General features: G+C 32.1%; 1 protein-coding gene across 2 annotated transcripts; it reads left to right on the top strand.

Annotated features, from left to right (window-relative positions):
* Nucleotides 1-6,690: 6,690 nt before the first annotated feature.
* LOC111302547 (mitochondrial carrier protein CoAc1-like) lies at nucleotides 6,691-10,842 on the top strand. Of its 2 annotated transcripts, XM_089742478.1 has the most exons (6): nucleotides 6,691-7,540; nucleotides 8,019-8,069; nucleotides 8,366-8,498; nucleotides 8,786-8,970; nucleotides 10,041-10,172; nucleotides 10,400-10,842. In XM_089742478.1, exons 1-5 carry the CDS (start codon nucleotides 7,385-7,387, stop codon nucleotides 10,170-10,172), a joined length of 657 nt encoding a protein of 218 aa, XP_089598604.1. In that variant the 5' UTR covers nucleotides 6,691-7,384; the 3' UTR covers nucleotides 10,400-10,842. The 2 variants fall into 2 exon arrangements, with proteins under 2 accessions (XP_089598604.1, XP_089598603.1); XM_089742477.1 differs by lacking the exon at nucleotides 10,400-10,842 and having other exon boundaries at nucleotides 10,041-10,378.
* The last annotated feature ends 426 nt before the right edge of the window (nucleotides 10,843-11,268 follow it).

Raw genomic sequence — 11,268 nt, 5'->3', positions numbered from 1 at the left:
CTCGATAAAAAAATTATATTGACAAAGAAAATTATATCACATGATTCTTTTGGGATTGTCTAAGAGTTTTCTGTTTTTGAGAAAGTCTCGAACAGCCTGGTTATCATTTTTTATAACAAAGGTTTCAAGGGCCAGATAAATAAGAAATTTTTGTACACCATTTTTTATGACTAATAATTTCGTTTCATAAATAATATAATTTATTTTATTTGGTTTAAATTTTTCTGAATTATAGTCACAAATCAATTCATCCTTTTGATGAAGATTTTTTGCTTTAAGGATACATCCCCAATGTTCTTCACTGGCATTTGTCTCTAATATCAGTAAATCACCTTGTTTAAGTAGATAAACTTTAGGAACATAGGTTAGCTCTAATTTGATTTGTTTAATAATATCAGAGTTAGTTTGAGTTCATATAAAATTAACATATTTTCATAATTTTTTCAAAAAAAAACTTTTTTATTGGAAAGTTTTTTGAAAAATTGTCGATCATAATTAACTATACTTAAAAACTGTTGTAGCTATTTGATATTATCAGGTCTTCTAAAACTCCTTAATTTTAGTAATAATATGATCCTGTAACGTTAAACAATTAATAGATAAATTAAGATAAAAAAATTTTATTTTTATTTTTTCTAGTTCAACCTTTTTGGGACTCAAAATAATATCATGCAAAATAAATTCTTGAGCAAGAATATTCAGGTGTTTCCTGTGCTCATCAAGTGTATATAAAAAAAAGAATATCATCAATATAAACACAGCAAAATTATTTATGTTTGTTGAAAATACTGTTCATCCAATGCTGAAATATCTGAGGTGCATTGCATATACCAAAAGGCATAACAGTCCATTGGTAATGGTTTAGTGCACTAAAAGCAGTTAAAAGTTTAGATTCAAGTTTAAGCATGATTTGCCAAAAACTAAATTTATAATCAAACTTAGAAAAATATTCAGTATTTTTGGCTAAATTGAGCAAAACATCTTTACGAGGAATAAAGTAGCCATCAAAAACAAGATTTTGGTTTAATCTTTTGTAATTAATAACCATTTTAGGTTTACCTCATTTTTTTTCTGAATGATTTCTTACCATGAATGTTGGGCTAGAATGTGGACTGGTAGTTGGTTCTACCAGGCCTTTGTCCAATAACTTTGCAATCTGTATAGCAAATTCATCTATATCTTGTTTAGTGTAGATCATGGGCTTCACTCTTATTATCGTTTTTGGTTCATAAAGAGTCAGCTCACAATATCTTGGACTTCTCTGCCATAGCTTTAATGGTTCTTCACTAAAGTTTTCTTGTAAAATCTTATATAACCAATGTTTTTCATTGATTACGTTTATGACATTTGTTAAACTTTCTGGTTGAAAGTTTTTATCACAAATATGCTTATGTTCTTGAAGTAAAGGAATATCAATTGATTGTTTATCAATTGTTAGAGTAACCTGAGTAGTAGATATAGAAAATGGAATATAAATGCGTATAAAATTATTTCCTAACAGTATGTCTCCATGCATATTAGAAAAACATAGTATTTTTGGTATATGAATCTAATATTATTAAAATAAACAATAATATTTTATGCTTTATAACCAACAACAATCTCATTACCATCAATACCTACTATGATGATCGAATGCTTCATTGGTTGCCATTTGTTTAATGGTAAAGCATTGTTGCAACAACTTGAGATTGTTACTCCAGTGTCTAGCAATACATGTAGACTATATGATTTATAGCCCTTAAAATGAAATTCACTTTTCACAAAAGTATAATATCTATCTTTATTAGAAAAGAAAATTATATCTGTTGTAGATAATTTAAAATTATTTATAAAATGTAACATTTTCATTTCTTCATGTCTAAGAGTTTTAGAAGAAGAAATATGAGAATTCAAAACAAAATTAACAGAATGATAATAAGATTGATTATCACATGTATGTTGCTGAGATGGATTATCTCCTGTAAATTTAAGAATTTGAGCATTACCTGTATGGCTTATATTGTTTGCTCTTTGAAGATTTCTTGTACTAGTTGTATGATGAAATCTTGAAAAAAAACTTTTGTAAGGAGTATAAAAAAATTGATTACTAGATATACTCTCAATATCATCATCTTTTTGAGGTTCAAAGATATTTGTATGGAGTAAAACAGGTTTGGATTAAAACTAGTTGAAGCATTAGGATTTTTAAAATAAAAGTTTTTTCCTGAAAAGAAAAATTCTAAAGTAGGAATCATCTATTTTTCAGAGGTATATTCAGAAATGTTTTCGAGGCACTATCCTTGTGGGATAGATAAATCCTTGAGTTTTACCAATTTAGGTTTTATTTCAAAATCAAAACTATTTGGTTCCAATAGTTTAATAATATTTGAATCTATCTGTTTGATAGATGTATTTGTAGTATTAGTAAACTCATAAATTGCTGACCAATTGATTAAAAGGTCATGAGATTTTTCTTTAATATTAGAATTGGTTATTTTGATACGAAAACATAAACATTTTTTAATGTTTTCATCAAAAATAAAAATAAAGTAATTTAGTTTTACTTTAAATAAAATAACTCCTGCAGCTAAATTGGATTGTATTCCTCAAATTATAGCACTAACAGGATTTTTAAAGCGATTGTTCATTAAAACTGCAATAATAGGTATGTCTTTACAGGAAAGAAATAGTGGTTTAATGGTAATCATAATCATACTAATATGTATATATTTAACCTTAGGGTATTTTTGTAGAAAATGATTTATTTTTTATTTTGTAAAAAGAGGTATTTTCACTGATCCTTGTTTAAAATCATTGGCAACTGTATCATCAAATAGTTTTTCTATATGGCGTTTATACCAAGGTTAGAATTTTTTAAACCAACTTGTATTGTGAATCTCATCTGGTTTGATGAGTTGTAATTCTTTAATTTTTTCTTCAAAAATATGATGAATTTTTCGAATCACATTTTTGAATTTAACCATACCTTCTTCTAATGTAGTTGTTGTACCTATAGAAGAAATAACTGAAATAGTATCTTGGTTAGATTTTGTATTTAGCATAAAAATATATTCAGATTCATTATCAGAAGAACTATAATCAGTTTCTGAAAAAGACTTCATAAAATATTTCTTCATTTGATAAATCATCAGCAAATAAAATTTGAAGATAACACTCTTTAAGTTTTTTAATCATTTTGCAAGCAATTTTCCCTTTGTTATGGCAGCTATCTGCATAGTGACCTTCTTGATCACAAATGAAACATTTACCAGTTTGTTTAGAAGATTTTTTCTTTCTTTTAACAACAAATTTGCCTTTTTTAGGCTTTTTGGTTGGACTAGTTTTTTTTTTTTTTCATTTTTTCTTTGAATTGGATGTTTGTTACAACCAAATCCTAAATCATTTTCTAAAATCTTAGTACACTGTTTGTAACTAAGTTTAGATTTTACTTATTTGGTAGCTTTTTGCTTGAGGCAATATTCGATAATTTGGTTCTATATGTATTTTATACGATAGCCTAAAGTATCATACAACTCAAAACTAGGGTTTGCAGCATTTGAAGCTTAAATTTTGACTTGTAAATAAATAGTATAATTTTGAGAACATAATTCATCTCATGGTAATCGAAGTTTGAGAAAAAATTGTTGTAACCAAAATTTTGAATGTTTTTCATCCAATTTTTGGTATTCATAAATATATCTTTTACAAAAATCATCAAGATTTCAACTATCACATAATTTTAATTTTGAAAGAAAATATTGAGCTCTTGGATTGGGATCCAGTGTTTTTGTACTCTCACAAAACTCATTTTTCAAGATCTGCGTTAAATCTTTTAAAAGTTGAGGTATATTGCATTTTGCTTGTAGCATATCTTTCTGAGTGTTTTTCAAAGTTGTATTTTCCCATTTTTTGAGAAATTGAAGGATATCACATTGCCATGTGCCATAAAAGTAATTAAGAAACCTTTTTTTTATTCTAAGTGTCTTTGTATCCTGTAACAACAAAAGATATAGATTACGCCCAATCATCTACGATTTTTTCATAGTCTTTTAGAGAGACTCTGGTTAGATCTAAATAAGTGCCACCTTGAGCAACCATTCGTTTGTTTAACAAATCAATTATAAGGACTTCTGGTTTTATCTGACTAGATTGGCCAGATTTTGAAGTTTGATTTATCTCATCCTTGTTTAGATGAGAGTATTTGTCTATTAAATGTGGTAGATATTGTTCCATAAGATTTGGATTTTGTAAATTTGAAAATCATAGAACATCATCAATATCTGGATTAGATATTTTTTATGCTTTTTTTTACTTTATCCTCTGGTTAAGAAATAGGGATTTGTGGTTCTAGATCTATTTGATCTTCAAACTAGAAGTATCATCAAATGTGATTTTATCATATGGAACTTGTTCACTTTTAACTATTAGTTTAGTAGCAAGAATTTTAAAATTTTCTTCTACTATATCATTATCTGCTTCTTCACTACTAACACTAGTTGTGTCATAGTTAAACATATAATGATAGTTATATTTTTGAAAAATTCCTTTCTGTTCTTCATAAAGGTTTTTTATAACTTGAAAATACTAGACCTGTTACTTCGGATCTTTAATTTTTTCTATTTTTAATTTAAAGTTTTCAATTAAATATTTATAAGAGTCAAAATTAAGTTTTTCTTGTTTCTCTTTTGCTGAGGAAGATGAAAGGTTATCATCTGCGATCATAATATTTCTATAGTAAAGAGGTCCAAAGTCTGTAGATGTATCTGGGAGAACATGTCTTCGGTCCATCTTTTCTGCAAGTAAATCTATTTTATCTTTTATAGTATCTATTTTTACAAATAACTTAAAGAAGAAAAAAAGAAAAGAGATTAAACAAACCATTTACAACTCTACTCCAGAATGAAAACAAAGGTAAATACTGATCATGAATATCGTACCAAGAGGAGGGAGCTTGAATGGTTGAATCTTTGAGAATATTGAGACCCACAAACCAAGCAGCCATGTTTTTTTCTTTTTTATGAGATTTCCCTCTTTTTCCTATTTTCTTGCTTTTTTTTTTTCTACGGACACTTACAAGCCATAAACTAGACTTTGTTTAGAAAGAACTACATTTATAGGCTTAAATGTGTTTACTATTTCTGAAAGTATCTCTTTTCAAAATGTTTGTGAATGAGATTTTCTTTCTTATTCATTGATTACTTCTCTTTGCGTTCTTGGTCAATATTTATTTTAAGGATCCCATGATGTCAAAGATAAGATGAAAGCTGTTGGTATGTATGGAAGTGATGTTCACTACCTAATGGTATATTCTTCTCATAGCTACTTCTTGCTTTTCTAATATGCATTAATCAAATATTATTCTTACTAATACTTACCAAATTTTGATAGTTTTGTTGCTCAGACTGCAAAGAATGAATCAAAGACAGGATTTTTGGCCTTATTACAAGTATTTTACTTAGAGTAAATTTGCTTCCTTTTCTAAACAATAGTATGGAATAGAAACTATGACAACTGCTTGGCTTTTGGATCTTCATCCTATGGATGATACATTGCTTCTGTCTAAGGTATGATTATAGACCAAACACGAAGACATCCAGTTGATTGTTCCAACATTTCCTCTTCCAGGCAAGTCAAAAACAACCTTGTAGTACCAGTTTTTAACATCAAACACCAAAAAAGCAAACGTAGATCGTTGATTCGTGTTTTATGAAAGAATGCAGTTGTTTTCATGACCAAATGCAAAATGAAAGACAATTGATCAATTTCCCACTAAAAGTTTTAGTACGAATTTGATTTCCTAGCCAACTCTCTTGCTTGAATTGTAAGGTATGTAACCAACATTTTCTTCAGTTTTCATGAAAGTTGGTAAGTGGATATATACAAGGCTTAATTCTATTATATTATACTTTGTAGTTACAAAATCATCAAAGCCTGTAATTTATGCAGAAACTTCAGAAGTAAGAAACAGCATCGTGCTGGTAATAGATAATAAAAGCAGGAAATAGGGTTGTTTCAAACTTCTCTCAAAAGTGTAAAGTTCTTGGCAGGGTTAATTTTTAGGATGACTATGGCTGATTTCAGACAACTTCTTAAACATTTGACAAGACAACTTGATTGCGACAGAATGTTCCAAAAACTATACACATGGCATTGTCTAGGAAATTGCTGATACCATCGATTCATAGGTAGGTCTCAAAAAAAAAAAGGGCTTGGTTAATAGGAAATAAGCCTCGATATATTTATCGAGAAAAAAAAAAGAAGAAAAAACCAAGTGTTCTAATTAATAATTAAAAAAAAAGAAAAAACCAAGAATATCAAGTCAAACGTTGAAAAAGACATCCTCGTCCATCCAATTCGGTGATCTACTAATCTACTATCCTAGGATGTTCGGCAATAAATTAAAATCTTCACTTCGAGTATACAGTAATATATAGTTTAGATTTAGAAATTCAAATAAAAAACTAATTAAAAAACAGTTTTTACATTCAATCATATTATTTTATAAAATAACTTTATTATTTTAATATTTTAATATTTTAATATTTTTATTATTTTATATATTTTTAACATCTTAATCATATTTTTCTGCTCTACAATCACGATAATAATACTAAACTAATTGCAACGTAGCCTGACGACGTGACTTCCCCTTCAAAATTGCAACCTTTGAAGCAAACGACAACAACAAACGAAAGTCGAGCGTTAAAGGGGCGGGGGGAGAGAAAACACAATAAGAGAATGTCCTCCTTTCTCTGAAGGAGAACATGTATTTTTAGATTCTGGTTTATACCCTAAATTTAGGCATTCTCCTTTGGTTTAACCTTTTTGTCTGTTTTGGTACGTTTTCTACCCCTTGATTAATCTCACACGGCTATTGAATGAATTGAACTTGGAATCATCGGAAACTTTTTGAATTTATTGGTTTTTGGAGTACTTGAGGGTTATGTTATTTTTGGCTCGAAAGTGGTGGCTTTGTGTGCTTTAAAGGAGACTTTTTGATGAATCTAGATTGAGAGATTGATTACTTTAATAAAAGGCATCGAAGCTTTGGGTTTGACATGGGAGCAATGTTATAACTGAAAGGATAGGTTTTTGGGTTTGACAATCCGTGTGGTCTGTTTTTATCTGTATCTTTGGATGTATCTTGGTGTTATTGAAGAAAAGGATCGGCTTGTGAACTTGCCTGTCTCTCATCTGGATGTTCTCAGGCCGTTGAATCTACCATTTGAACACAAATCCTTTTCTTTTTGTATCCCAAGAGATAGATGGGATAAAGAGTTCTTCAAGCTCCAGGGTGGGTAATTATAATTTGACAGATTCGTTGAATTGATGAAGATTTTGGTAATATAAAGATCGATATTTTGAGACGGGTTCTCCTCAAGGCTCCACATTGACAACAAATATGGCCAGGCTTGTTGATGGTTCAACTGCACGCAGAGAGGTTTCCCACATTGATTGTTTGCCTGTTTATGTCAAAGAGCTAATAGCTGGTGGTGCTGCTGGGGCTTTTGCTAAAACTACAATTGCACCTTTAGTACGGATTAAAATACTCTTGCAGGTGAGCTACTTAGATATATCTTTGTCGCTTTTTCTTTTTTTTTAAGATTTTACCAGCATTGGTAAATACAAACCAAAAATTGGTGTTTGCTATTTTATCATTTTGCTATGATGAGTTTAATTAGATGTTTAGCTTGGTTTTCGGCTTGTATAGTTGTTATTTATTGCTTTTACAGTAGTCCTTTAACAATCAAATAAGTGATTTTCCTGCAAAATTAATTTCAGTTACAATGGTGCTTAAGGCTTAGTTATATAAATATGAATATAAATATTTATGTTTTACATATATATATATATATATATGTATGTATGTATGTATGTATGTTAATCTGGGGCTTGCTGGATGTTTATCAGTTAGTATTTGTTGCTGTATGTTTGTCATGCTTACTTTGTTTCTTTGACCCAATATTTTCTGCGGCATGCACATTACCACTCATAGTTTTCGTATGATTCTCTCTCTCTCTCTCTCTATTGTACAGACAAGGACTGATGGTTTCCAATCTCTTGGGGTGTATCAATCCTTAAAGAAGGTACTAAAGCATGAAGGTGTTCTTGGATTTTATAAGTTAACAGATTATTTTACCATTTTCCTCTATCTCTGCTCTCCCATAGAAGTTAGACTAAAGCACTCATGCATTAGTTCTTATGGAAGATGTTTTAAGTAGACTTGTAGCAGTAAACAACTGATGCTTTTAGAACAAGTACACCCATTCCTTGGATAAATATTACTGCTTATCAAGTTCTCCTTGGATAAATTGGATTACTGAAGGAAATGAAAGTTCTTTACTCTATTTTACACTTCTAATTGACTTTAATATTTCAATAGGTTGTGGACACCAGAACAAATTTAGGGTGTGGTATAAGAAGTTTATATCCTCAACCTGCATACAGTGGCATAACAGATGTACTGACAACTGTTTACAAGCAAGCAGGAATACGTGGATTATATCGAGGTTTAGGTATGTAGGCAGTTGTTTTTAATGCTTCAAATTACAGATTAAGAATGGATATGTTGATTTGACAATGGCCCCTAGTTCTGTGCATTATTCTTATAACTGGCACGATCATTCGTATTGTCCTGTTTAAAGTATCTTCAGTCTTTCATGATAGTCAAGATTCATTAGTTTAACATGAAATCTTGAAGTATTTTTGTTTTTTTTGTTTTTTAGTGTAGTTGCTTCATTGTGCTTATTACTTTCTCGGCAAGTTGTGCTTGGACTCTATGAAACTTTTTGTTGACATATAGGTCCAACACTCACTGGGATCCTCCCTTATGCTGGTTTAAAGTTCTACATTTATGAGGTACTAAAGACGCATGTTCCTGAAGAGAACCAAAAGTCCATTGTGATGCATCTTTCTTCTGGAGCACTCGCTGGGTTACTTGGGCAGACCTTCACATACCCATTAGATGTTGTAAGGAGACAGATGCAGGTGTCACGGGTCGAGACTCAAGCTCCGAACCCGCACGGCTCCGGGACCCGGGCATTCACCCTTCCGGCGTCCCAGATCAGCCTTCTGCCACGGTTCACACCCTTATGAGGTATTGTCCGCTCTGATTCCCTGGCCTCACGGTTTTGTCCTACAAAAGACGCCTTACAAGGCAGAGGTGGTGTGAACCCTTTTATACCCCAGGGACCCTCCTATTATGTTCGATGTGGGATTTAGGACTCTTCCTTAGGTCCGTGACATTCTCCCGCACCCAACCTCGTGACGCCCCCGTCACGGAGGCTGGCCACCCTGCCTACCTCCCTCGAGGTGCTTGGCGTGGATCGAACGGTTTAGGGTTGGCTCTGATATCACTTGTCACGGGTCGAGACTCAAGCTCCGAACCCGTGCGGCTCCGGGACCCGGGCATTCACCCTTCCGGCGTCCCAGATCAGCCTTCTGCCACGGTTCACACCCTTGTGAGGTATTGTCCGCTCTGACCCCCTGGTCTCACAGTTTTGTCCTACAAAAAGCACCTCACAAGACAGAGGTGGTGTGAACCCTTTTATACCCCAGGGACCCTCCTATTATGTTCGATGTGGGATTTAGGACTCTTCCTTAAGTCCGTGACACAGGTATTGTGCAATAGCTGTATACTTCTAGGAGGGTGTAATTGTTATTCTTTTTTGTTGGGAATTCACATTATGCTGTCTATTTCATGTGTTAGTATTAGCATGGAAACTTTTGTGGGATGTTTTAAATGTTTTGAGGTTCACATTTACTTTAGTAAGTGCTAGATATATATACACCAACCTGTTTAAAAAACTGGTTTGGAAGTAGTTTGATTCAACCTGATATACATGATAAGAGTTTTTTTTCTTAATGATGTCAACCAAGATTGAATGTATTGAGTCATTCGCTTCTCTCTTTGCTTTCCCAACGGCACCTAGCTTGTTCTTGATGATGTAAATCATGATAGAATGTATCTAGTAATTTGTGTCTCTCTCTGCTTTCCTTTTGGCACCTATCTTGTGATTGACACAGCTGAGAAGTAATTTTTGAATGTTACCCTACAGGTTGAAAGTCTTCAGCCTTCAACAATTCAAGGTGATACGGTATACAGAAACACATGGGAAGGGCTTACTACTATTGTCCGGAATCAAGGCTGGAGACAATTGTTTGCAGGCTTGAGCATTAATTATATCTAGGTAGTTTAAAACTCAGCAAAAAATCAACCGACTTGTTAGCATTTGCGGATTTTTGTATTTGTTAGTTTTCACCCCTTCTGTCCTGACTTTTGAGAAACCATAAACATTAGCAACTTGTAAGAAACAGATCAATTGTTTGAGTGCGACCTTTGTTATATAATTGCCAATTTTACTTGGCCTTGGGATGGTTTTCATTTTAATGAAGTGTGTTACGATGTGGTTGTCAGATTGTTCCTTCTGTGGCAGTTGGATTTGCGGCATATGACATGATGAAGGTTTGGCTTCACATACCACCACAACAGAAATCACAGGCAGTATCTTCAAGATAAACAGAGACAGATCTACATCGGGGGCAACTGAAATCCTATATAACTAAGAAAACTTTTACTAACCAAACATTAGTTCATTGTGCCAATTATGTTTATTTTCAGAGTATAATATCAGGAAATAAAAAAGAGATATAGGAGTGACATGAAGGAGTTTACTAATAATAGGACTGGCTCAAGATGCTTGAGCTTGTTATACTTTTTATATTGATTATCATACATGGCTTATCTTTTTCATTCATACAGAAAATTATCAGACATGGCTTTTCAATGATTAACAAAAGAAACGGGGTAGGTTTTGTGACTTGAAGACATTTAGATGGCATTCACTTATTGATTTCTGAGGACTTTTCTTGCATCATAATCACAGTCGCCTATGGATTTGTATGGCACTGAAAGACAATATAAGTATTTCATGCCCACCAGCTAGATGGACATGGAGGAAGGGGCCATTGTCTGGAATTGAGACAAATGCACATTGTATATATGTGGGTTAGACATCGTAACTGTGGTAACTGCTACACAACCTCCTTACAAGTGGATTACTAACTGAAATGTGGGATTGTAAAGGTCAAGTTGGAAACGTCACGTCCTCTATTATTTCCGAAAATTCTCAAGCCAATGAAGTTATATGAATCCATGAGACCAATGTCTTTAAAATATAAGCTTTGAAACAATTAACAATCCTTGATAATAAAACTATGAATACAATGCATATATGATGTATATAATTACTTGACATAAGTAAGTAAATTATCATTTGAACTTAA

Source organism: Durio zibethinus, chromosome 13, assembly GCF_047325235.1.
Source record: "Durio zibethinus cultivar Kanyao isolate XHJ-2024 chromosome 13, ASM4732523v1, whole genome shotgun sequence".
NCBI lineage: Eukaryota > Viridiplantae > Streptophyta > Magnoliopsida > Malvales > Malvaceae > Durio > Durio zibethinus.
The sequence above is the reverse complement of the archived record's forward strand: the minus strand, read 5'-3'. Positions and strand labels throughout refer to the sequence as shown.

Coding starts and splice junctions, on each gene's coding strand:
- LOC111302547 (XM_089742478.1), top strand. CDS start 7,385: ATGGCCAGGCTTGTTGATGGTTCAACTGCACGCAGAGAGGTTTCCCAC. Junction 8,499..8,785: donor TGGATTATATCGAGGTTTAG/GTATGTAGGCAG, acceptor GTTGACATATAG/GTCCAACACTCACTGGGATC. Junction 8,971..10,040: donor TTGTAAGGAGACAGATGCAG/GTGTCACGGGTC, acceptor GTTACCCTACAG/GTTGAAAGTCTTCAGCCTTC.